This window comes from Colletotrichum costaricense, assembly GCF_030867565.1.
Source record: "Colletotrichum costaricense strain IMI 309622 chromosome Unknown Scaffold_13.1, whole genome shotgun sequence".
Classification (NCBI taxonomy): domain Eukaryota; kingdom Fungi; phylum Ascomycota; class Sordariomycetes; order Glomerellales; family Glomerellaceae; genus Colletotrichum; species Colletotrichum costaricense.
In genome coordinates this window covers 1,149,733-1,175,881 of record NW_026848242.1, presented here as the reverse complement: position 1 = coordinate 1,175,881, position 26,149 = coordinate 1,149,733, and the positions used below count along the sequence as shown (strand labels likewise).

Here is a 26,149-nt window from a genome sequence, read left to right as displayed (position 1 = left end):
ACGGTGAGGGAGGCGGGATTGTGCAGATAAAGCGTGTTGTCGTCGGGTAGTTGCAGCTCGCTTGTACGGCGCGTACTATGTTTAACACTCGTTTTCTTGAATCCAGTCGGACGGGTGTGTTGGGCTGGAGTCGAGACTCTCAAGTTGTGCCGCACCAACGGAAGCAAGGTATCCGAACAAAGTAGTCGGTAACCGCGGAAAGGCGAGATCTGATGGTTCGGCCGTGAACATGGGCAAAGCCACCTTTTTCTTCGAGTGAGGTGAGCTTGGGGTGACTTGCGATGGGCCGGATGAGGAAACGACTCACCTCCCAGTAGTGACCGGCCTGTTCAGATTGGCCAAGAAAATGTCGGTCGCGACACTCAAGCTCAGATGGGCTCTTATGAGGTCAACGAGTACATCATGAGCGGGGATCAGCCAGAGAGGACAAAGGAAGATCGCGGAGCGACGAAGACTAAAAGAGACGCTGAGTAGAAAATCAGATGACGGGAGATGTTGGCTGGCTCCTACTCGTCTTAAGAAGCCTGGGGCGCAACATGGAGCAAGACGGAAAAGGAAAGGGTATCAAAGACGGGGGAGGCGCGAACAGGGTTCGAGGCTCGATAGAGCCGCGCCCGTCTAGGATCGATCCGGTACCTCACAGACCGATGAGGGGGGGGGGGGGGGGGGGGGGGGGGGGAGCGGGGAGGAGGGGGGGGGGGGGGGTGGCGGGGGGGGGGGGGGGCCGGAAAGGGGGGGCGTGGAGGGTGGTGTGGGGAGGGGGGGGGGGGGGGGGGGGGGGGGGGGGGGGTTCTGGATGGTCCAAGTTGAATAGGTGGGTAAGGAGGATGATTAGGTATTCAGCCCAAGGGGATCAAGCAAACAAGCAGGCAAGCAAGCAAAGAGCAGCTCTCAGGGATCACCGACCTGCACGGATCACATTAGCCAGTTGATGGATGGGCGCCAATGTCAAGCCAGGCGAGGCATCATTTTGGCGCGGATAGCTAGGTACCCGATTGCGCACATGGAGGGGCTCTTGGTATTGCGACCGGCCGGTTCGAGTTGCAAGCTGTATGCCGAGCGGGACCTAGGAGACGTGTTTCTACAGTTTCCTAGACGTCCCCGGCGCCTGGTACGTGGCAAGATTGACGAATCGGGTTGCCGTCGTGGCAATAGCCTCGCTCAGAAATGCTGGATGAGTTAACCGGGCAAGATAGTTAGAATGGCATGTGGTACGACTGTCAGGACCCTTGGTGCGACATGCCTCGTGTCTACAACTTCCCACGCAGCCGGGTTCTCGACGGAATGCTAATCACGCAAAGGTGGTTTGGGGGTATCACCCGTCCTCGTGGTCTCGTTTAGATCCGCGATCGTTGCTGAAATATGATGTGCTTCTGATGCTAACGGCGACTACGTAGGTCAAGGCTCTCGTTGCCGGGAACAACTATGAGTAGGAGACGGACGTGATCGTCAACTCTGGAATGCACAGCCCAGCCGAGCCCCGCGAGAGTTCTTCCGCACACCTTCTTGGATCTGGGTCTACCTTTCCTGTCTGAACGAACAGCCCAGACCCGTTGGGGTAAGGTAGGTATCCTGCATTTCCAATATCTGAGCATATTTGTGTAGAATGTGACGTACACGGCAGGTGAACCTGGGATAATTAGCGAAGCGATGTGAGAGTAGCAAAGTAGGTATGCGCTGTTGGCACTCAAGGACCCGACGTGAAGTTGCATTTGCCCTTGGTGAAGCAGGGGTGTCAATTGCATTAGCTAAGCATATCAAGAGGATCAAGTCCATTTGGGGAAGGGTCGGGCAGGGATCAGATGAGCCGACAGGTGGGTCGTCAGCACAGCCGGGACTTCGGGCGGTAGGGGCCGCTGTATCAAAGAACTTCATGTGCCCTGTACGGCCACCTTATTCGACCGCCATCGCATTAGGGTAAATGCAAAGCATCACCCCATGAATTAAAGATGAAGTGTCTCTTTTTGAGTTTGTGATGGAATGTTCTGTTCTCACAGTCGGTAGTCACGTAGTTTAGACGCCGCAACCCGCCCGCCTAACCCTATGCGCGGTTGCCGTAGAAGCCATTCCGGTTGGCCTTTGCCACTCCTTGACCGTCACCCTTCAACAAACAATGACAAACACCCATCCGCAAAGTGCTTTCTAGAGGCAGCATTGCTATGGTACCTAGGTAAGGTGAGCTTGGAGCACACCAAGAACCGAGCGAGGCACCTCGGCCAAGCAAGCTTCAGGTTGGTATGTATACTGGGGCCAGTACTCCGTAAACCCTTACTATCAAACGCTGAGAAGATGATCCCTGCCAGCTGGAATTTGACTGAGGTGACGGAAGGAAACCTTGGTGATTCGCATCTGGGGCTTCCCGTCTTCCATCGCACTTTGTGAGGGACGGGACATCCAGGAGGAAGGAAACATGATTGGCGCACCTCCCTCAAGGTTAGCACACCGAACCTTGCCCTGAGGCGCTAAGACGATTTGGTCCAGGGGCAGCCAATCTTGCCGACGACGATCCCGGCGCTTGTGGGGAACTCTTTCCCAAAACATCCATCGCGCTTGTCTTATTTCACTTCTCCAAAGTCGACGAGGATTCAGGAAAGAGACGAAATTCTCCGATATCCACGGCTATGCAACCACGAACGATCCCGTCTATTTTGGGGCCAGAACCAAACGAGACGGCTTTCTGCCGCATTCGACCTCTTCCACAGTCCACACAACCATCTTCCAAATCATCTACACCAACTCCGGCCGTGTTCCAGGGCATCTGACCTCAAGCTTTGCTAGCGATATCTCGATACAAAACCAATGTCTACAACAAGACCGCGCCCAATTCCTCACGTCCTTGAATTCGCTCAAATCCTCTTTTACTAATCCTTCCATCTCCCTGTCTTCCAGTCTAGGGTGGGCGCAGTGTTGCCGTGGTCGGTGCTGAACATCTCTTACCTAGCCGGTGGATATGGGCATGGTACCATACAGATTCCACCCCAAGACGTCCGTGGACGTCCGAGCAACCCAGGATCAGCCGGAATGTGATATTTCAGGACACACTGGGACAACGGCGCCATACGCCCACGCGTGCCTCGCTCACCCCCCACCCGCTTCCAGACCACCCCTCTACGGATACGCGCTCCTACTCCCATCCATCCTCAACCCCCTCGAAGATGGCATCACGCAGGCGACAGATAGTTGTTTGCAGTCTCAATTTGCCACGCGATCGCCCGCCGCCGCCGACACAAGTTTCGACTTGTGTGGCTAGTAACCTCCTCAACCACCTCAAATGTGAAAGCGACACGTCGTTGTTGTCAATGTGAATTGTCAGCATTCTTACTTGGCACTGGCTTGGAGCATGTCGGCCAAGTCCGCCGGATACACTGCATCAGCGACCTTCTTCTCCGTTTGCGATGCCTTGGTTGAGGCAGGCGTAGTGAGAACCTCGACATCGGACGAATGAAGCGAGCTTATGCACAAATAAGGTCAAGGTTCGGCCCAATAATGTTGCCCAGCCATGTCAAGCTGTCGCCATCGGATTCGACACGCGCACAGGGTCCTGTTCGTCTTTTGCCATCGCCGTGGCCGTAGACATACACTTTCGACCTGCATGAACCTCAGAGCACACCTTTGGCTTTTTTGCAGCCCGTCTTGCGTCCACCGGACGTAGGATGGCCTACGTCCGGTCGCGGCTGCAGTCGCGGTGTAGTTGTGCTGAACAGCTGCGTGGCAACAATGGCAGCGCCAAATGCACAGCATGCTGTTGTCGGGACGTTTCCTGCCGCAAACGAGAAACAAAATTCTTTTCACCGAGACTCGACTGGCCAGCGTCAACTACCTACGATGCAACGTCAGCCTAGGGATTTCTTCCAAGATGAAACGAACGATGACACCCTTTCCAAGTAATGGTACTGCCTGTGCCAACTGAAACATGTGCACTTCGTATTTCCTCTTGCCCACAGCTAATGCTTGCCAAGAAGCACCATCGAGTTACATCAGATCTAGCACCGTCGACCAGTGCCATGATGCCCCCACCCCACTTCACACCAGCTCTCAAACCACACATCGGGTCGACTGTAAGCCACACCCGCAACCATCTTGTTCAAAATTCTGGCCAACGGACCCAGCGATTCAGCTGCGAATCCTGTGAGAGAGAGTACAATATCAGGCTGTCAGTCACTTCACTAGAACGATCAGGTTGAAAATCACAATTACGCTTTCCTACCTCTTGCCATGCCACCGTGAGTGAATCATTTGGCCAGATTCGCCCGTGAGAAATGAGTTAGATCAAAATTGCCTATTACGGGTCGGAAGAGGCACTGGCGACGACAGCCAAGCCTATTTGCTCATGCGCTGTTACCTTTCTCAATATTGGACATCTACTTCTCTCTATCAAAAGAATGTTGAATCTGGGAATTCTCCTCTGTAAAGAAAAGGCGGCAGTGATCCCAGGGCCAATCAACCAGAATGATGGCTTCAGATCTTATAGGTACTGTACCCACTTGCTTAGCTGTTGTGGTAAAGATCTGCTTTGCACCCATCCATTCCACCTGGCGTTCCTCTCTCCTTCATCATCACCCTTACGCACAAACTACAATCTAGCCGGTGACTGGCCATCGTTGCAACCCATGGCTCTTCATCCATATGAATCCTTAAGTTATAAACCAATTGTTGATCGCAGCTTGGGTTATTTACTTGCCAGTCCGCCATGGGTCTCGGCTAGATCGTGGAGTATTATGAGCCTGAAAAGCTAGTAAGCTCCGGTGACGAGAGTATACTCGGCCGCGTTTGGTGCCTCGCATGGATTTGTCTGCCTCAGTGAGCCTCCGGAGCCATCCTGCACCCTGGAAGTCTTGGCAGTTGGGGCAACCTCCAGGGGGTTGTATTGGTAGCGTCTGGTAGACTGCAATAAAGTGTATCCTCAGAACCTAGTTCTGTATGATGGTGCGTTCTTCACGTCCTGTTATGAAATCGAGGTTTCCCCTTCGTTAGCGAACTCTACTGGCACTTGCGAACCCGGCTAGGCTGTTCCTTCCGATCTCCTGGTCTGGGCGTAGAGTGCATGGCCGGCATGTGACGCTTGTGAACAGTACCGTGCTGATATGTTGGAGGAGTCTCTGACTGCTCTACATCGTTGCCAGCTTCTACGTCCCAGTCGGAGCGAGGAGTATGTGCCCGCGCGAAATAGTTTCCACGCTTGGTTGATGATTCATACCAATCAACGTCACTTAGCTGAAGCTTGCGAACCCGTTGTCCGCCGCGGTCTTTTCCGCGATCTGTTCGATTATGGTGGTAGGAAGTTGGCTTCTCGTGGCCTGCTTGGGGGTTGTGAATATCTAGGTGTGCTTTGATTGGGTTTGGGCAGTCGTTACCATCCGGGTCCTCGCTCTCGCGAAGATCATAGTTCAAGACAAGGTTCTTGATGCGTTGCTGCTCCTCTCTTTCGGCTTGTTGCTGAGTTTTCATAGCCACAGCAAATGTTGAATCGGAAGGAACTTCCACAGTACGCGTCTGCGAAGCTTGTTAGCAAAGATGATAACTGCACGGAACCCACGACGACTTCACCCACCTGCTGACGGTTGCCCTTCTTCGTCAAGAGCGAAAAGGCCATTGTGCTACTGGGAGCGGGCACACCGGTATCTCCAGAGTCGGCTGCTGTTGCTGACTCCTTGCTTTTGCCGCGGACGGGCAGTGGCACGTCAAACAAGGGCTTGCGCTCGAACTTGCGAGACTCCAGACTCTCGGCCATCATCTTAGCGTATTCACGTTCAAACTCAGCCTCGGCCTCCGGATCAACCTGTTCCTGCTGACGAGTGACCACGATAGCTTCATCCTCGCTATCGGAGTCCGCGTGAGACATGTCGACGTCATTGTCCTGTTCGTACGACTGATCAGTAACGGGTTGGGCCAGCACGGCCTATGCAATTCTCTTACCTCAGCATCTTCGTCAGAATCAGACTCTTCTTCGTCAGCCTCGGGCTCAGGCAAATGTTCATCTCCATCCTCATCGTCCGAAGACGATCCGATGGATGCATCGTCGGCCTCGAGCGTCTTGTCGGCTCCCGAGACCTTTTGGTCCTGAGCTATGGCAAGCTGGAATGCCTTTGAAGCCTCTTCGAGGTTGGTTGCCAACTTCCACTGGGGTCGTGTAAGGGCGAAAGTGTCTTGAACAATGAACTCGATATCCATGGGCAGCGATTGCTTGGTATAGATGTAGTACTATCATGTATTAGTCAACGGGAAGCCACTCGAAATCCAAAAACACCAACCTGGAAGAACGACAAGAAGTAGTCCAACTTCTTGCCAGCCGCGCCCTTGGCAAAGTACATGCCACAGGTTTCCAAGATAGTCGCAATCAAACGAATGCGGAAGAAATCATCGGGCAAATCGAAATGATTCAGTCGACCGGGGATGGGCGGACCACCATGGCCAAATGTCATAATCTTGTACATGGTGTCGAAGACGACTGGATGCTCAACCATTCGGTAGTTGTATAGTTCACCAATGTACTTGACCTCAGAAATCCTTCGCTGGTAAAACTTGAAGTCGTTTTGCTCCAGCCCGAAGCTGATCGACTCCATGACAGTGTCGATAACCCTGACGACGAAAGCGGGGTGATAGCGGTAAATTGCGCTGAGAAGAATTGCGAGAAGATGGATATTGCCGTACTTGACTTTGCCCGGCTTAGAGAAGACCTTTTCAAGAATGGTGACAACCTTGTCGTATGGTTAACTTCCGACGACACTGCAATAATCAATTGTGACTTACCTCGGCCTCCTCCCAGTGAAGTCTGCGAATCTGCTTCAAGACCTTACTGTAATTACGCTTAGTCATGTCCATGTAGATCAACTTGCGAATAAACAGCTCCATGGGAGTGCGCTCCTTTTGCTGAATGGCAGGCCGGTCAGGAGGGTCAACATAGTAGACGGCGTTCTCGATGAGCATGCGTTCGGCTTGGCCAATGTGCTGGACAGACTTCTTGCGTTGCAATGTCTCGAGAAAGGTTGCCATACGTGGTGAAGTCTCTGGGTTCCGCAGAAGGTACCGTCCGCAGTTCTCTAAGAGATTGCAGATGATCTCGATGTTCATCCTCGAGAAGTCGTCGAGGCTGACTTTGAGGCAATGAAACACAACGTGCTCCGGAACGATGCCAAATTTGGTCAGTTCAGCAAGGTAGCGAATATTGCTCAAGCGCACTTGGCCCAGGAAGTCTTTGTCCTTTCGTCTTTGCAGACTGCGAAATTCGGCATCAAGATAGTCGACAAGACCTTTGGGGATATCCGGCATGTATCTACCCAAAGTAGCAGCGAGCCTGGCCCATGAGGGCAGCAGGTCTCCGCGGCCTTTGGGGACTTCAGTCAAAGCCTTGATTAGCCTGTTGCGCGAGGCTTTCGAGTTGAGGTAGCAGAAGTCGATAGCAGCTTGGTCAATAACGTCCTTATTGGTGAGATCTGGCAGGCGGGCCAACACTGCGTCCACCTGAGCACCAATCGTCTTGTTGGCGATGGAGGTGGACTGGTCTTCGGCTGCGTCCGGGACCTTGGGTGGTTCCGGTGCATCGGTAACTTCCACTTTCCTGCCCACTTGCTCCTCGTTATCGGACTTCTTCTTCTTGCCGTCGTCCAAAAGAATGCCCGGAACTTTGCCCTTCAGGTCGACGAGGTTTTCGTAGAAGCGTCGCTCATCTTCATCCTCCCAAATACCAGCACCGTCACCAAGACCCCGAAGATAGTCACCAGCCTTGACCAGACCGATCGAGCCATTGGTATTGCCCAGCGAGTCATCGCTCTCCTTGAGATCAGGCATATCAGCGCCAATGGCGTCAGCGATGGCCTGAGCATTGGCTACCAGCCGCTCCTGGGCCTTCATTTGCTTTTCAAAGTTGGCCTGGCGATCTTCAAAAACCTCGCCAGACTTGACGTAGGCCTCAGCATTGCGGCGGGCTTGGGAATGGATTGATTTCTGGTCTCGAACGACATGGCTTTTGACGTCCTCAAAGTACTTTTTGAGGATAGTCTTGAACTTCTCCTGAAGCTCAGGGGGCGTGAACGGCTGATCTTCGGTGTCGATGACTTGGTCTTCGCCGCCACTCTCCCCGTGTACAATTCCGTTGGCAGTCTTGGTCGCGCCGTCCTCCTCAACTGTCTTTCGTCCCTCAGCAGCCGAAGACTTGACTCCCAAGATATCCCAGCTGAAGGCCTTGACGAAGATGACGAGTAGAGGCAAGTTTACGTGTTCCCGATCATGGCCAAGTAGATCCTTGAGTACTTCGAGGGGAAAAGGCTCGGTAGCGCCGCTCCTGTTTGCCTGCGCTCTGGGCTTCAGCTCAGCGACCTTACCTGTAGCACCCTTGGTAGCGTCGTCTGGTCTCGTAACGTCATCGAGAGTTCGCAGAACATCAACCAGCCAAAGTTCGGTAACAATGCGCAAGAGCACACGCTGGCGCGTCAAGCGCTCTTTCTCCTCCTTCTCGCGGACCTCGGGTGCCAACGACTTGAGCAAGCTCTTGTCGGGCGTTGCCATTCCCTTCCCAAGCAGCCATCCTAGGTATTCGGTGAACTCGCTGGGACCAAAGCGCTGGTGTAGAGCGCTAACAATTTCGACGCCAGCTTCGATCTCGCCGGGGGACTTGAGTCTGCATAGGCCCTCGAAACAGGCAGAGACAATTTCGGAGAGGTACTTGTGCAGGCTGAGGGTGCGGATCTCTTGGAGGAAGGTATTTAGGGTCGCGGCTGATACGGCGGTTCGAAGGCGCTTGATGAAGGCGGTATTCTTCTTGAGAGATGAATCGAGAGATTTGCTGACAGCAAACAGGTCTGTGTAGGAGAGGCAAGTCAGAGGAGGGGTGTTGGGCATGGTGGGGTCTGAACCCGATGTACGAACCTTGCTCGCCATCCCAAGCGCGGGTGTTCAAGGAGCGCAATTCACCTGAGTGGCTGTTAGCAAGATGCCGCATAGCAGGAGAGGAGGCGGCGGGCGGGCGGGAGAGCGCAACTGACGCTTCCTAGCACGATCCATGGCGGATCGTGAGAATCGAGTGTTGTATATGCAAGGGTTGAAAGCGGACGGGCGCTACATAGGGCAGGATGGCACTGATGATGTCGGGAGCTGATGCTATGGGATCGAGTGTTGTAAACGAATGTGACTCTGCGCGTCAACATGGGCCGGCATCGGTAAGATTATTCGCAGCGGCAGGCCTTGCCTGGGGGGGCAAGTGGTCGTGTCGGTTCGGGTTTGCGTGAATGGTGTCGTTGGCGATTGTATTGGCGGTGCTGAGAGAATTCTGGACCTGAGGTGAAGGTGAGGAGCCGTTTGGGTTGCCTGTCGCTGCTGGATCTGCACAAGGGAAGTCAGGGCAGCGACGGTGGCGGTTGTGTTTAGTGGGTTTTCGGTACGAAGTAGTGGCCTTGGAGATTCAGGAAGGTCGCGGAAAGCCCTCCAGGTTTGTGATGGAGGAAGGCTGCACAGGCGCCTTGCAGTGAGAGTTTCGGGGGAAGGAACCTACTTAGCGCATGGTTCCTGCTGTGAATGACCTGTAGCTTAGGTGGGTAGGCTGCCAAGGTAGCATCTGATTTGCCGCCTTAGATGCCGCATTTCACGGTCATCTAAGCGGTCCGGGCGGTGAGCGTCATGACCCGGCGCTTTGGGTACCTTTGTCGTTTACCTGACAGGTCCACTTCCCACATTCACCATGGAAAACCTGTCCCCGTCGCTCCGTATTTGCGTACCTGCATCGTAGGTAGGAAATTGTATGTAGCATGGAGTATTGTCGGGAGGATTTAGGTACGTTGATGCGAAGGTGAAAGGACGGTACGGACGGGAAGACAGCTTCATTGAGTTCAGTCATATCACTCAGCTGGATGAGAAAGTCTCGTATTCCATTAGCTTGACAGTGTGTTATCAACAAACTGAAGATTTCAAGCCAATTAATGGGAAACACGAGCTTTGATGAGCCTTGCAAGTTTCGACGCCCATTTTTGTGGCTTCGTGATGAATGCCTCCATCCCCACTCGCGGACCCAGCTGTGAGACATGTTGCCTTGGAGAAAAGATGAAGCAAGATAGGGGGAGCATAGATCTAATGCCAACAGGCCAATTCGAAGATTCCACGAATCACCGTCTCAATTGGCCAATGACGGACATGCCAGGATCAAGAAAGCAAGTATGCCAATCCTATTATCGACAAATCAGCCACAACATCACACATGTTGGTTCTTACTAAAACTTTACGCAATGCGAAAGCACAAACTCTGAAAGTGTGGCTGATCCAGGCTTCTGGCCCCATTCAAGGTTCTTCTACGTTGAGTCACACGTTCTCTTATAGGATCAGAGGTCACGTAGCGAACATTGACAAGTCATTCACTAACAACCACGATGTTGCTCAAGACTTCATATCGCCACATTCCCGGGCGACGCTAATCGTGAGCCACGACATGAGTGTTACAGGCAACACGAGAGAAATCTCCGCAAACCGTCGTGATGGGTGCCAAGCAGTGCGACGTGCCACGTTAATGGCCCCAGGATGACGAGGTCAAAAGACCTGGCCCAACGACAGGTGAATGCTTGCCAAATTGAAGAAGGTAAACCTGATCCGATGATAGCTGTTGTGGCAGTTGCGGCGAAGGATCAAGTGCCGCCTCTCAACATGAAGAAGCATGAAGGGTAGTTCTTGGGTTTGAAATGGAATATGAATATAATGAAGTGCGGCCCGGCGAAGAAAAGTAAGTACGGCTCATGGCTGCGGCGGCCAACCGGACGTACAAGGGTGCCGGTTCTCTTGAACTTTGAGAATCCCCCCGATCCGGGATCCTTTCAACCCTTTTCCACGGGCCTTTCCCGGGCCCAGGGGCATGGATCCCGATCGGGGTTCCATTTCAATCATTTGACCAATCCAGTGCCGTGAAATACCGAGCCGGTAGAGTGAAGGAGAGAGAGAAAAAAAAAAGGTCGAATTAAGCATCTCCGCTGAGAATTCCCTCGTCCGTTGCTTTGTGCCCTTATCGCCCCAATAGCATCAGTCCAACCGCCAACGTCAAACTGTCCAAGAGAAATATGACGCGGGCAACTGATAAGGATCCCGCAGCATGCCAGTAGTGTCAGTGTGTGTCTTTCCTCCGCGGAACTCTTCAACACTTGAGCCCACTCCCTTCCTAGCTAGAAAGTTGCATCTCCTCGCCGCACGCCGTCTCGTACCCGTCGAATAAGGTAAGTTGCCAGGTTCGGGACCGTCTGGTCGATCTCATTCGCCGGCGAACCGTCTGCTCACTTACACGACACTTTGACCACGGCCAACGAGGGCACTCAAGCTAAAAGTCTCGGGTGAGGATGGGATATGGCACCGCAGGTTCTGTACAAGGACGGGGCTTTCTCTTTCTCTAGGTAGGTACTGTATACCTTCCTGTCCAACCGTCAGCGCAATTCTCGGAGAGATGATCCTGCTTGTCCACGGCTCTTAGGTCTCCCAGTGAGCCTTTATCTTAGCGTCACTTCCATCTGATGATGCCATGTTGTGCTATCCCACCCCATCCCTAAGCAAGGCCTTAAGTCTTTGGCCTTGCACTTGCCATGCCATGCCATGTCATGTCATGCAGCAATTCCCCATCCCCTCGCCCCCTGTTGTGCGTCCGGCCCGCCCACACCACAGACACCAAACTCCGGCCCCAGGAAATCCAAATCTCACCTCCACCAACCCAACCCACTCATCATTGTTACTTATTCCATCCTTATCCGGCGTTCGTAGATTCCCTCTTTTCTCTCGCGATTTCCAACCATCTGCTCTACTTTATAGCGACCTTGCATCGAGCTTTGTTTTCTCATTTGATACTTGATTAAATCTTGCCTAGCGCATACGTAGTTTTCATGGCTGGCTTGGTGATTGTCATCAACGACTGAGACAACTATTACCGCGGACGCCTACCCTGCTCAACTTCATCCACTCTTCCTCATCACGCCTATCATTCATACTCAGCCATCATCGTCAACCATGGAAGTTCTACCCACCCCTACTCCAACATCCTTACGAGAATCACACGCCAAAAAGGAGCTCAGCTTTCCCCCGAGTCCAGCAACGACAGTAAGAGAGGGTCAGTCTTATAGCGTTGACGGCGGATCAGACTGCTCGATATCAGGATGCTTATTAGACGAGGTCATCGTCGAGGGCCCTCGCACATATCCCCTACCTCCCAATTCTAGAGTCAACAAGGTCCTCACCGAAGACCTCAAGACACCCGACAGTCACGTCACCCGAGATCCCCGACTAATACGCCTGACGGGGCTTCACCCCTTCAACGTCGAGGCCCCTCTCAGCGAGCTGTACGACGAAGGTTTCATCACCACAAAAGACTTGCACTATGTACGCAACCATGGCCCAGTGCCAAAAGTCGAGGATGAAGACATGTTTGACTGGGAGTTCACCGTCGAGGGCCTGGTCGAGAACCCTATCAAGATGACACTGAGGGACCTCATCTCAGACTACGAGCAGATCACCTACCCCGTCACCCTCGTATGCGCTGGAAACCGCCGGAAAGAACAGAACATGGTGAGAAAGTCAAAAGGCTTCTCATGGGGCGCCGCCGGTCTGTCAACAGCCATCTGGACTGGTGTCTCGATAGGCGACCTGCTCGCCAAGGCGATGCCCAAGAGGGGCGCCAAATACGTCTGTTTCGAGGGCGCCGACAAATTACCCAACGGATACTATGGAACGAGCATCAAGCTCAACTGGTGCATGGATCCTAACCGCGGCGTGACCGTCTGTTACCGCATGAACGGCGAGTTGCTGCACCCCGACCACGGGAAGCCAGTACGCATCATCATTCCTGGGCAGATCGGCGGCAGAAGCGTAAAGTGGCTCAAGAAGATCATTGTAACCAAGGAGCCGAGCGACAACTGGTACCACATTTACGACAACCGCGTGCTCCCAACTATGGTCTCGCCAGACGCCAGCGCTGACCTCCCCGAAGTGTGGAAAGATGAACGTTACGCCATCTACGACCTCAACACGAACAGCGCCACCTGCTACCCTGCGCACGACGAGGTTCTGTCATTGAACAAAGGACCAGAGTCCTACAAGGTTCGCGGATATGCGTACGGCGGCGGCGGTCGACGCATCACCAGAGTAGAAATAACCCTAGACCGTGGCAAGACATGGCTCCTCGCCAACATTAACTACCCCGAAGACACATACCGACTCGCTCCCGAGGGCGAGACCCTCTACGGCGGCCGCGTGGACATGGATTGGAGAGAGAGCTGCTTCTGCTGGTGCTTCTGGGACTTGGACATTCCCGTAGTCCAGCTCGCAGATGCGGCGGACGTTATGGTCCGCGCCATGGACGAGGGCATGATGGTGCAACCGAGAGACATGTACTGGAGTGTCCTGGGCATGATGAATAACCCGTGGTTCAGGATCGTCATCCATAAAGAGGGCCATAGCCTACGTTTCGAGCACCCAACGCAACCGGCCCTCATGCCGGGCGGATGGATGGACCGCGTCAAGAAGGCTGGAGGAAACCTGGCCAACGGATTCTGGGGCGAGAAGGTTGAGGGCGAAGCTGAGAATTCCGCCGAGCTGGAGCCCATCAAGGAAATCTGCATGACCAAGGATACTGTCAAGCGGTCCATCTCCATTGAGGAGCTACGCCAGCATGAGGGCGAAGAGGAGCCTTGGTTCGTCGTCAACAACGAGGTGTACGACGGCACTCCTTTCTTGGAAGGCCATCCGGGAGGCGCGGCATCCATCTTTGGAGCAGCCGCACAGGACGTATCAGAAGAGTTCCTGACCATTCGTGAGTTCGCAGTCATCCCCCTTCTCCAGTGTTACTCGTTCTTAACATAGTCCCCCCTCTAGACAGCGAAAACGCCAAGGCCATGATGCCCCAGTACCACATCGGCACCCTCGACTCAGCAGCCCAAAAGATCCTAAGCGCAGGCGAGGTCGTAGTAGAAGACTCCGAAGCCTCCCCCCGCGCCGTCTTCCTCCAGTCAAAGACCTGGACAAAGGGCATCCTCTCGAAAAAGACAAAAATCTCCTCCGACACCAAGATCTTCACCTTCACCCTCGAACACGCCGACCAAATCGCCGGCCTGCCCGTCGGCCAGCACCTCATGATGCGCCTCCGCGACCCCGTCACCCGCGAGGCCATCATCCGCGCCTACACCCCGATATCAGAGGGCACCGAACGGGGTCAACTCCACGTCCTCGTCAAGATCTACTACGACACCCCCGGCGGCCAGCCGGGCGGCAAGATGACGCAGGCCCTCGACGCCATCCCCGTCGGCCACTTTGTCGACTTCAAGGGCCCCGTTGGCAAATTTGAATACCTCGGCAAGGGGCTATGCTCCATCTCGGGGAAACAACGCACAGTCAAGCGCTTCGTCATGATCTGCGCGGGCTCCGGCATAACGCCAATCTTCCAGGTCCTCCGCGCCGTTCTCAAGGACGAAGCGGACCCGACGACGTGCCTGGTCCTCGACGGCAACCGCGTCGAGGAGGATATCCTCTGCCGCGCAGAGCTCGACGAAATGGCCGCCGCCGCCGGCCCAGACAAGTGTCGGCTGGTGTACTCGCTCACCAAACCTGGGCCGGAGTGGACGGGACTGAAGGGTCGCATGGATGGCGCCTTTTTCGAAAGGGAAGTCGGCAGGTGCGGCAGTGGTGGCGGCGGCGACGAGCTCGTCCTCGTCTGCGGGCCGGAGCCGTTGGAGAAGGGGGTGCGCGCCAGCCTTGCTAGCCTCGGATGGAAGGAAGACGACCTATTGTTCTTCTAGATCACATCTGGGGAGTCCAGATTCCCAAAGGGGACGTCAAAAATGCCTGCCCCGTGAGCCGGGCCGACGGAGCTCGGAAGTTCGGCACAGGTCCCCTGGTCAGCAGACAGAGCCGCCACCGCGCCGGGCCGTACTTGGATGGGGTGGTGTGGGTGGAGTTTGTATCAACGACAAGCATCTATACTAAAAAAGAAAAAGAGGTGCAACAGAATCAAGCATCTCCGGGGAGGAAAACGGTAATTCTGCTCTAAACTTCCTCTAGCTTGGGACGGAACGAAGTTGGAAGACTACGTTTTTGCGGAGACGGCGGGGAGCTCTTTGTTTTTACCAGCGTATTTTAGGCATCTCCGCGGAGAGAAGGGGAGACGACATGCATCCACCCCCAGGTCTCGCTTGCACTTACACACGCGACATGGGTGGATGTGCGGATAGTTAGCAGATATATACCACTCCTAGCGTTACAAATACTGAATGATCATAATGTTTTCTGCAATTTGAATATTCTCTGTTGATTATATACCCGTTTGCTCTCCGTGAATATTAACTCCCGTAAAGCAACACATGTACATTTCTTTCGTGACTTTCGTTATTTCGCTTTCCTATTCCATTCGTACTTTAACACATGCCTCAATGGCCCCCTTCTGCACTCCCACCCTCGGCAGTACCACCGTGACCGGGCGGGTTTGGGTAGTAAAATGCAGCGACGGCAATAGCGACGTAAATCGTCACGCTCAAGAATCCCTCGAGGTAATTGCTCTTCTGATCCCTCAAGAAATTTCCAACAGTCAAGATGGCTAGAATGAGCATGCCGATATCAAACACCTCAAAGACGAGGTCCATGTGCTTGTGCAGGCCCCACGCGACGATAACGACGAGCGGCGCGTTGAAGAGAGCCGTCTGCAACGTGGCGCCGAGGACGTGTGACAGAGCAAAGTTCATCTGGTTGTCCCACGCCTCGTCGACGGCCGTGAGGTGCTCAGCGGCCTTCTCGACGAGGGGCACGAGGATGAGACCCATAAAGGGGTCCGAGATGTTGTGTCGCTCGACGATGGGGGCGATCTGCTCGACGAGGTAGATGGCCATGAAGGTGACGAGGGTGATTGCGATGACGAGGGCGACGAGGCACTCGGTCAGCGTCAGCTTGGGCTTGTTGAGGTCCTTGCGCTTGTCGTGGTCTCGCTGCTCGTCGTGCTCAAAGATGGCGTCGTAGATTCCGTGGTGGGTCCGGGCCTGGAAGTAGACGTAGACGGCGTAGGCGATGATGAGGAGGCAGGACACGATGCGCGAGATGTGGCGGGTCTTGCTGCCGAGTTCTTCACCGGTGAGCTGGTTTTCGAGCGAGTTGGCGAACAGGGTCGGGATGGCGAGGGCGACACCTCTGGTCACAGTTGTTAGCATCGTGTGGTGTTGCCAGTCGGAGGTAGTACTTACGCTGTGAGCAGCAAGCCGCTGCCGGCTTCACTGACGACTTCACTGAACTCGGCCTCGTCTCGTCGCATGCCACCCGCAATGAAGCACAGTCCCAGGCATAGAAGCATAGTTGCCAAGATGGAACCGAGAATGGCAGCCTTGATGACGGTAAACTGGTCTCCGGCGAGCAGTACCATGAAGAGAATGATTTCGACAATGGAACCAAAGCTACCAACTATTATTAGCATTGCAAGGTGTGGAAGAACGGGGCTTTTCTCACGTTGTCTCAATCAGCACGCCAAAGACGTGGCTCACTTTGCGAGAGAGCTCCTGGCCGGCGAATCCAACCATGTTGGCACAGGGGATCATGGCGATGTAAGTGAGGATGAAGATGAGGACATGGTCGTTCGGTCGAGTATATCGAACGGCAAAAGCGGCGGGCACAAAAGGCCAGAGAAAGTTGCAGAGGAGGGAGGCTCGACTTGACGATTTCCAGGAGATCTTGAGGAACTTGAAAGGGTGAAAGCCCCGGCGGCCACTCTCGCCGGACGGCTTGACCCTGACTTTGCTACCTGGCGGAGGTTTCCGGTGTAGGTGCCCATTGTGGCTCGGCAGCTCCTCGCCGCGGGAGGAGTAGTTTGAAGTGCGTGCCTTCTCGGGAGGGATGATGGGGTGGTTTGATTCTCGTCGACGCGATCGTCCATCGGTTGACGATCTATAGCTCTGGCGGTAGGGTGACCTCGGAGCCGACATGACGGCGAGCTGAGGCGTCTATGTTTGTCTAGACGTTATTGGATTTCCAAGGTGCTTCACTTGGAAGAAGTTGCAATGTTACAAGGGCGAAAAGGACGTCTTATATGAAGTCGAAGAGTGCGGGTACACCAAGGTTGTATCACTGGGATAAGGGACGGTGAAGAAGTGTGGAACAAACCCCAATACCAAGACTTTTGACAGTGTGGCTGGACGAACAGCAGAAGTGGGAGGGAGGGATATAATAAACGGATTCTGAAGAGATGGAGAGAAGTGAGGACCCTCGTTCCCCAGTCTCGATCAACGTGGTCCAGTCGGTCGGTGGTGGATTGGTGGCCGCGGGTAGCGGTAGCGGCAGCAGGGGTTTGTGTTCAAGGTTGTCCGGGGGGGCTGGGCTGGACCGGGCCTGGGGGTTTCGGGGCGAGTACGTTTCAACTTGAGCTTTCTCTCACTGCTGACCAGTCAGTGAGAAGGGGGAACCTGAGTATGAACCTAGGCAGATGTTGTCTTGTTGTTATTTGTTGCGTAAGTGAGGGAGGCCGTCAATCCGAAAGAGAGCAAGAGAGTTCGTGACATGTTCGGCTTCGTTGCATATGTAGCAAGGCAAGGGGAGCCGATGAACAGGCAGGTACACATCTACACATCTAGACTGAATTCTAGCGAGAAACCTTGCACGGGGAGAGGGAGACAGAAAGAGTTCGAGGCGTACTGAGAGTCGGTGAATCAAGGCACGGCCAGGCTTGCTGTCATGCCAAGAGCTCTGACAGAACCCCTGTGCATTGCTGGACGAGTGGGAACTTGGGAAGAGAAGCAGCGGGCGGGCGTGTGTGCGTGTACGGAGTACCTGATGGGTAGTTGGGTACACCTGGCCAGCTGGCTCGTTCGACGGGCGCCGCCTGAAATGCCGTGAAACCAAAAGTACAAGATACTTTTTCCGTCCGTGTGTGAGGATGCGACGCGTGCGAGAGGTGGTAATGGAATTTGATGCTAGGTACGGATACGATACCTAGGAAGACAGACAGACGCCCTGCTCTCTGGGAAGCTGTTCCATTCATGTGTCGAGGCTTCATGTTTTGGTTTTGTTGTTTTGCTTCGCGTTGTCCAGCTGCAGCCTACGGAGTAGGTACCTACACCACGAAAAAGAAGCGAATAACCACTCACAGACTGGCGGCAATGCAGGCAGGCCGCAAGTCTGGCAAGGGGGGAATAGACCGTGGAAGAAATTGGTCGCCAAGACAAAACGTCGTGCAGATAAGCAGCAGCCCAACGACGCCAGCGACGCCAGCGACGCCGAACGACGTCACAAAGCCATCGCAGACCCCTGAAGACCATCAAAGTCCCGGAGGCATTTCCCCAATAGAAATGCAACGCCAGCAAGACTTTATCCACTGATCCACGACCGACTCGACTCGACCGAGTACCTACCTTATGGTGTATGTACTCCGTACCTTACTGCGCTGCTGCACACTACGTCTTCCTTCCTCTCCATCCACCAGTAACGAAATTGTGCCAAGACTTTCATTCCAAGATTCTCAGAGTTCCACGCGCATCCAGCCACTTTTCTCATCATATCCTTCAGATGTTGTCCGTCATCAATGACCACGCTGACATGGGACACTTGATCCTCATCTCCGTTCCTCTCACTCTACTCCACAGAGTAGTAGAGTCTACGGATTGTGTCAAGCTCGCCTAATTCCTGGTACAATGCCGAGGCTTTTTCTCGAAATCTCAACATCTGGGCAAAGTTATGCAGCAGACGGGCGTCCAATGCGTCTAACTGCAACCCGCCCTAAAGTAACAAGGGACCACCGTCCATACAATTGACTTTTTCTTCGGACGGAGTAACAATTCCAGAGGAAAGGCACCTGAACCTTCTGAGGGAGGCAGCCAAGCACAGACTTTTGACGGAACGCGCGCACAACACCAAAGGGGGGCTGAGGGAGACGGGGTAACGGGCTACGAGGAACCTAACGGGGAGGCTCAACTCCAAGGGACCTGGGCCTATAACACCCATCGTTCCGAGAACCTACGATCTGAGCCTACCACAGTAAGCGAAATCAAGAGTCGAACCAGGTCAAACCAAGATGAAGCCAATATGAGCCAAGACCTAGCCAAGAGCAAAGGCTCACGCTAGGATCTCCCCAAGACGAACAACTGGGTCCTCTCATCGACAAAGCCAAGCAACAATGCCACGAGCGTCCACACAGCCTGAGACACCGTCGCACATCGCATCTCCACCTCCACTTCTCTCCCACGCTTACTGCGTACATAGATTCCCACACCCCAACGAGCCATGAGCGAACCGTTCCATCCCAGCTTGCCCCTTGGCAAAAGCTTCTTTGGCCCGCCTGCATTCACCTCTTTGCTTCCAATGCATATCCTTGTGCACATCCTCTTTCGGTCGACCGTAGAAGGGTCTTTGGTTGTATTTTCTTCTAAAAAAGAAATCCCAAAACGCCCAAAACACACAAAACATCATCCACTTCCTCCCAGCCAGCCTCACCAACATTAAACTTCTGGCTTCCCGCACCTCCCGTGCCGTTCAATCCGTTCTTTCACTGCCCCTTCCACCTTTACACCTGAGCTTGGAGTTGAGATCGAGCACAGGGGTCTACTTCCCAACGCCATTCTAGCTTCGTGCCCTCGAGCTCGTTCTCACTCATGTACATTGTGGCGGCCTCCGCTTGGGCTCGGAAGCTTCCGAACCGCCATTCAAGCACTGTGACTCCGGCTTGTGGTACTCGGCGTTCTAGAACATCCTCAGTCTGGTAACTGAATTTCTTGGAGAACCAGCGATCCAGCATATCGCGCCTGACCAGCTCAGATGGGCCTCGAATTAGGATGACTCGGGACCTGCCGGTGTTGGGCTGTGCGGCCGACTTGATCCGGTTCCATACAACTCTGGGACGGTGTCCTCCGACAATGAGCCTTCTCTGCTTGATGGCTCTGAAGCAATTCTCGGCGCCAGCGCGGTCAAAAAACACCAACTTAGCTGCGGTAAGAAGCCGGCCTTCAATCGGCTTTGGAGCGTTAATGACTGCGGCATATACTTTGCCCACTGGAGCACAGCCAGCAACAGCTTTAAGCAGCAGAGTATGATCGCAATTGGCCGGAAGCCCAGTGATGAATAGCGCAGTATTCTCGCAGTCTTTGACTGGTGCGCTTTGGTTGCGAAGGTTCAACGGGTCGCCGGCATAATTCGACGGCAGGTTGTAGAATTCTCTTGCAAATCGTGAGATTACTTGTTCGTGAGGTGCATGCGTGACTTGGCCTTGTTGTTCAGCAACCATACGCATGGCTTCGAAGCCTTTGGCATGGCTTGTACTGGCTATTGCGCTAGTGTTGGTAGGTTCCGTGTCGATACAGACTAGCTGGTCAATGCCGGCAGCAGGGGAAGGAACAGCTTTGTGAGTGCTATGGTGAGAGCTTGTGACTCCGCTTCGACTTCCTCTTAACACACTCCCACCACGACCGAGACCGCCTCTACTGCTGCTGCCGCTGCTGCCCCCACTGCTGCCACGCACAGCAGCTGTGGCAGCGGCAGGAGCGGCAGGGGCACTTCGAGCGTGGTCATCCCCTAGGTCGAGGTGTGCCAAGTATGAAGCCAGGACTTGGTCGTGAGGAGCAAGTCTTTGACCACAGTTCTGAGCCATCTCTATACAAAAGTTAGTGACAAATTCAAGTTGGTATAGCGCAAATGTAATGACATACTGCCGGTGATCTGAGTGCGACTGTGAACAGATGTGTGTTGTTGTGAGATGAGGTCGCTGGATGCCGGAAGAAAGTTCGATCCGTATTATTGGACCGTTATAGAAGAAGGTGCCTCTATTCTGTTGAAGTCGTTCTTTCCTAGGCTGAAAAGCCTCGGATAGAAATCGTATTGGATGAACGAATTAGTGGAAAGAAATGAAAGAAGGGGGCTTTCCGTCTTTAATCCAGGTAAGACTGAAAGATTGATTCGATCGACGACGCTGGTAGGGTATAAGGTAGGTAGGTGCACACAAGGAAGATCTGATTGAGGGGAATCTTGAAAGCTTGGGTGGTAGCTATGGGTTGAAGAGGGGAAGAGAAGAAGAAGAGGGAGGAGAGGATGAGAAGGGGGTTTTTATAAGGACAAGAAAGGAGGAATCGAAAAAGGGCGGTTCGTGGGCGGTTGTAGGCGGTCAAGAGGCAGTTCGCAGGCAGTCAAGGGAAGGAGAGAAGGAACGAAGGCACCACCCGTGGGAAGGAGCGATGGGGTGAGGTGGGTGAGTGTGTATTCACGATGGCAACTTGAGTATACCTTTACAAAAGGGGCCCTCTCTCACCTCATCCTGCCTGCCTACGTGCCCTCCATTCACCTCATTATCAGCTTAATGTTCCTGAGTAACATGAAGGGGCTTAATGGTTGAGGCGTAGAGGATCATGATTCCTTGACTAGATCATGAAGTTTCGTTTACATCAAGGCTATGATCAGTAACATCCTCCATCGGTCCGTTCACTTTTCACCTCCTTTACTTTTTGGTTAAAATGTCTAGTGAGGTAGATACTTGGGATTTGGTTTAGATGATGGCATCTATCAAGAGACCTAGTTGGCCCATGCCATAGGAGTAATCTTGATACGAAGGTTGAGATCCCAACACACTTTGCGGTGATGTTCCAGATGGCACTCGACTGGCCGAGAGCAGAATTTTTCACACAAAGATGAAGAGGTCTGGACATGTGCTTGCTCGCTCCTGCCTATCCAAGGTACCTACCTGGCTTCAGAAGGTCGCTGCCAAGTTGACTCTCGAATCACAACAGCGTGGCTTCTTTCATGTCGGCGATCCGTTGAGAAGTGGCGCGGTCAAGATGAGGTTTCTAATGACATGAGCAAGTATTCGGTTGTAGGAATCGATATACTCATTCTGCCTCAGTGGCCATCACTCACCATCAATCACTCTTCTATCAACCGGGAAGGGGGAATGTCATGTATGATGTTCCCTCGAAAAGTGGAAGAATATTGCGTTTCAATCAAAAGGATGAGATACCACATAATCTGGGCTGCCCCCTCTCTGTAATCTGTACTATTCACCTACCCAAGTACCTCGAGGAGAGGTGAAAAAGGGGTAAATGCAGCTAGAAGAAGGCAACGTTACAAATGAGAATCGAGGAACGAGGAGCGTCGTCCGCTTCCTGACTTGCAGTAATGGGCAAACTATCCCTGAGCCGTCATCTTCAACCATTCGGTGTCTGACCTCCTGCACTTATCGGAATGGGGAAGTCTCTTTGAGCGGGCAAGCATAGATAGACCGGCATGACAGTGTAATACAGTTGGTAATAGCTACAGCTCTATTCGGGTCCTTCAGTGACAACGCATACACTCAGGATGACTGACATTGAGATCACACCTACACGCCATCATGGCTCTTCACCATCGTGTACCTCCTCCTCCTCCTCCTCCTCCTCCCGCCCAGTCCACACCTCAGCCTCCTCCAACAAGACCGTATCCCTCTCATCAAACTCCTCCTCCTTAATCTCAACCACCCTCAATCTCCCCCCATCCTTGGCCGGGACAGTCTGCGCCACGACAACAGTCTCGATCCCCGCAGGACAATACTCCTCGGGCCCCATCGGCAGCGCATCGATATCAATCTCCCTATTCAGCAACGTCTTCAAAATCACCTGACTCCCCGCTTTACTCATCACCTCGTTCGCCTGCTTACACTGGTCCGACGCGACGCACTCCCGGCACCCGTGCTCGCAGTAGCAGTCCTCGACCCTCTTGACAGCCTGCTGCAGCAGGTGGTCGACATGCTCAAACGCCTTTGTGCTGATGCCCGACCCGCTAGCACCGCCTTTGGCGTCGTAAAACGTCAGCCGGCCCGGCCTCTTCCTCTGGGAATCCTTCTTGGCAAACTCTTTCAGGGCGATTTTGCACTCGGTGCGGACGTCGCCCGGTAGACTGATGACAAAGTTGGGCATCAGGCTGAGGATGGCGTGCTCGGCCGCGTGTATCGACGCGGCGATGTTCAGGCGCCGGTCGACGAGGATCTGCAGCGCCTTTTTGGGTATGTCGAGCCACATACCCTTGCCGTATCGGATGACGGGGGGGTTGTCGACGTGCACGGCGTCGAGCACGCGCTTCTTCTTGTCCACTTTGAAGAACCCGTACACGTTTTGCTGGATCTTGATCGTGCCGTAAAAGGCTCTGGACATTGACCCGGAGATCTTGCGAATGGCTTCCGTCTCGATCGGGTCAATGTCGGTGAAGTCTCGTTGCGTCGTGGTCCACTCGACCTTGACACGCTCCACCCTCGCCATCATCTTTTCGGGCTGGAAATCCCTGACCAGGTACTTGTTACCCTGGTGGAGGAAAATGGCGCCGTCGTATATCGTAAACGTTGCCCTCGATGCCTCTAGCTCCTCCAAGACCTCGTTCTTACCGTGCGTGATATCAATGATGGCGAAGTGATCGTCTTCGGTATCACGGATGGCGACGAACCTCGAAGGTATAGGGCGGAACCGATCGTGGCAGTGATAAAATCCCAAAGGATCCTTTACCAGCCTCTCCTCGCAGATGATGGGCAAATCCTTGCCAAAGTACTGAGCATCCTCCACCGGCCGAATGGGCATCTCATACGCGGCACACTGAATGTGTCCTTCCCGCACCAGCATGTTCTCCAGATCGACCTGCAGCTCACAGTTCGGCTTGGAAAAGATCTCGTCCGGGTTCTGCATGTAATGTTGATCAGTAGGAAAGCAGTCGCCCACCAACACCGACAGCGAGTCCTTGTTCCTTCGTCCGGCACGGCCGCTCTGTTGGCGCAAGTTGGCAATGGTATAGGGAAATCCCCAGGTCAGCACGCAATCCAGCGTGCCAATGTCAATACCGAGCTCCAAGGCAGTGGTCGCCACGATGCCGAGCAGTTTGCCCTCAAACATTTCTGACTCGATCCGCCGTCGGTCTTGCGCCGTGTAGCCGCCTCTGTAGCCCATGACTCTATTGACGCACTCTGGCCGCCCGAGAGATTCCAATTCCTGCTGCACCGCGGTAACCAGCTTCTCGCACTGCTCTCTGACTCTGGTAAAGGCGATGATGCGCACGCCCCTGAGCATGAGCTGGCAGAAGAGGCGAGCACACTCAAACAGGGCGTCGCCTCGCCCGCTGGCCGGGTCTCCGGGGTCCTTGTACGGCGTGTTCCAGCAAAGAAACTCTTTGCGACCTGTTGCAAGTCAGTCTTTGCAAAGTGAAAAGGGAAGCAGGGTAGAAAACGTACCGGACGGGGAGCCGTCAAAGTCGACGAGCCGCACATTCTCTATGCCAAAGATCGTCTTGAAATGCTGCCTTGGGTTGGCTACCGTCGCAGAACACGAGATAAACTTGATATGGCGGTTTCCAACAGCAGCGCATATTCTTCGCAGCCTCCTCATGATAAAGGCCACGTGGGAACCCATCTGCCCATTGTAGTAGTGCAGCTCATCAACGACGACGTACTTGAGGTTCTTCAAGAATGTCCTCCATCTCTCCTCCTGCGGTAAAATGGTGATGTGCAACATGTCTGGGTTGGTGAAGATGATCCTCGCCTCTTCTCGGATCACATTGCGTTCCTTCATCGGGGTATCTCCATCAAACGTCTCCACAAGCACTTCCTCCATGCCCGGCATATAGCTCATGAGCTCCCTCAAACTCCGTTTTTGATCTTGCGCCAGGGCTTTCGTCGGGAAAATGTACATGGCGCGCGTGTGCGGATTCTCTTCCAAGGCGTGAATCACAGGCAGCTGGTAAATCAGCGACTTGCCGGAACTCGTCGACGTGGCCACGACGACGTGCTGCCCTTCTAGCAAACCATTGATGGCCTCGGTCTGATGCGCGAAGAATTGCGTGATGCCCTTTGCGTTGTACAGTGCATTCACGAGGTCCTGGCTGAGAAGGAAGTTGAGATCGCCGTAGACAGGTTCCTGCGGCTCGAAGACGCGGTGGCCGTCGGGCACAATCTGCCCAGTGTACCAAGAGCAATCTTTCAGCTCCTGGACAATCTCTGGAACGCTTTTACGCTCCATTGGGATGGATTCGGGTAAAGCTCCGAGGTCCTTGAGCTCCGTCTCCTCTGTGATTGTCGGCACAGGAATATGAGCCTCGGTTGCCGTTGCCAGACTCAGCTCTGGATCAAGCCCATCGGCGACGCATTGATTGAGAAAATAGACAATGGCGTCGTTGAACCTTTGATTCCGCCTCTCGATCAGATTCGTCATCTGCTTCTGGCTGTAGACGGGCATCTTGAGAGTCTCCTCTCTCAGTTTCCTGTTCGGCTTGATAATCTCCCCCGTCTTCCTATCCTTAACCTGCCGTTTCAGATCGCCGTCCACAAACTCAAAATACAGCACTTCCTTCCCTCCCTCGACAGCCTCATCGGGATGGTGATCCAGTTTCTCGAGACCCGAGATACCTCCGACAGAGGCATCAGGCGCAGGAGCCTGGGAGAGGAAATCCCGCCCCTTCTTGAACACCACATCGCGCTCGGCGCCCCTGACCTCGGTCTGCAGCATAATCTCATCGACATAGGCAAAGTTGACGCCCTCGGGGCGTATAGCGGCGATGGCAGCTATATCCTCGACCGTCAGGGACGTCTTTGTGTGCGATTCCACCGAGGACTTGATCGTCTCAAACGTGGTGGCGAGGTGTTTCCGAGTACAGCAAAACGTAAAGACGAGATTGAGTGCGCGGTGCGTCTTTTCAAGGTCCTTGAAGCGTTGAGGCCATTCAATCTTGCACTCCTCGGCGGGGGCTACACTTTCCGTGCTATTCTGTTTCGACCCGGCCTTTTTCGGCGCAGCCCGTTTCCTGGACTTGGTCGTTTTCTGGGTGTCAGTGGGAACTGCATCGTCGGTATTCGATGGTCCGTCAGCTACAGAACCGACACTATTCTGACTGTTCTGCGTAGAGATATCATTCTCATTCTCCTGTCTCTTCCTCTTACCACGAGGCTTTCGTACTGTTGCCGCGAGCTCGGCTGGAGCAGCACTTGACATCGTCGCTTGAATCAGTGGCCTTAGCAGGCCGCCATCCCTCGACTACGGGGGCGAAAAAGTAGCGGATTGGAAGTCATCAACAGGAACTCGTCGACTCGACAACCAATTATGAAGCTCTTGAATATGCAGACGGTGAGCGCATCGGCCGTGCCTAGCCTTTAGACACGCGACGTCACTACCTCTTGGATCAAAGAAGTCGTCTGCGTCACGTAATCCACACCAAGTCACGTGCGCCACCACCAATATCATCTCCC

General features: G+C 53.9%; 7 protein-coding genes across 7 annotated transcripts; 2 read left to right on the top strand and 5 right to left on the bottom strand.

Moving 5' to 3' along the window:
- Positions 1-4,382: 4,382 nt before the first annotated feature.
- On the top strand, positions 4,383-4,736 carry CCOS01_11799 (uncharacterized protein; the record flags this gene model as incomplete). Its single annotated transcript, XM_060459950.1, has 1 exon — positions 4,383-4,736. One exon carries the CDS (start codon positions 4,383-4,385, stop codon positions 4,734-4,736), a length of 354 nt encoding a protein of 117 aa, XP_060309781.1.
- A 244-nt stretch (positions 4,737-4,980) lies between these two features.
- Positions 4,981-9,000, bottom strand: CCOS01_11798 (MIF4G domain-containing protein; the record flags this gene model as incomplete). Its single annotated transcript, XM_060459949.1, has 7 exons — positions 4,981-5,493; positions 5,552-5,857; positions 5,917-6,201; positions 6,252-6,698; positions 6,751-8,798; positions 8,866-8,910; positions 8,982-9,000. 7 exons carry the CDS (start codon positions 8,998-9,000, stop codon positions 4,981-4,983), a joined length of 3,663 nt encoding a protein of 1,220 aa, XP_060309780.1.
- Positions 9,001-11,964: 2,964 nt separating this feature from the next.
- On the top strand, positions 11,965-14,744 carry CCOS01_11797 (uncharacterized protein; the record flags this gene model as incomplete). Its single annotated transcript, XM_060459948.1, has 2 exons — positions 11,965-13,762; positions 13,825-14,744. 2 exons carry the CDS (start codon positions 11,965-11,967, stop codon positions 14,742-14,744), a joined length of 2,718 nt encoding a protein of 905 aa, XP_060309779.1.
- A 627-nt stretch (positions 14,745-15,371) lies between these two features.
- Positions 15,372-16,907, bottom strand: CCOS01_11796 (calcium/proton exchanger; the record flags this gene model as incomplete). The annotated part of the gene is made up of 3 exons (XM_060459947.1): positions 15,372-16,122; positions 16,176-16,382; positions 16,435-16,907. 3 exons carry the CDS (start codon positions 16,905-16,907, stop codon positions 15,372-15,374), a joined length of 1,431 nt encoding a protein of 476 aa, XP_060309778.1.
- Positions 16,908-17,650: 743 nt separating this feature from the next.
- Positions 17,651-17,974, bottom strand: CCOS01_11795 (uncharacterized protein; the record flags this gene model as incomplete). Its single annotated transcript, XM_060459946.1, has 1 exon — positions 17,651-17,974. One exon carries the CDS (start codon positions 17,972-17,974, stop codon positions 17,651-17,653), a length of 324 nt encoding a protein of 107 aa, XP_060309777.1.
- A 1,503-nt stretch (positions 17,975-19,477) lies between these two features.
- Positions 19,478-20,557, bottom strand: CCOS01_11794 (uncharacterized protein; the record flags this gene model as incomplete). The annotated part of the gene is made up of 1 exon (XM_060459945.1): positions 19,478-20,557. One exon carries the CDS (start codon positions 20,555-20,557, stop codon positions 19,478-19,480), a length of 1,080 nt encoding a protein of 359 aa, XP_060309776.1.
- A 1,726-nt stretch (positions 20,558-22,283) lies between these two features.
- On the bottom strand, positions 22,284-25,895 carry CCOS01_11793 (DEAD/DEAH box helicase; the record flags this gene model as incomplete). Its single annotated transcript, XM_060459944.1, has 2 exons — positions 22,284-24,088; positions 24,143-25,895. 2 exons carry the CDS (start codon positions 25,893-25,895, stop codon positions 22,284-22,286), a joined length of 3,558 nt encoding a protein of 1,185 aa, XP_060309775.1.
- Between the last annotated feature and the right edge of the window lie 254 nt (positions 25,896-26,149).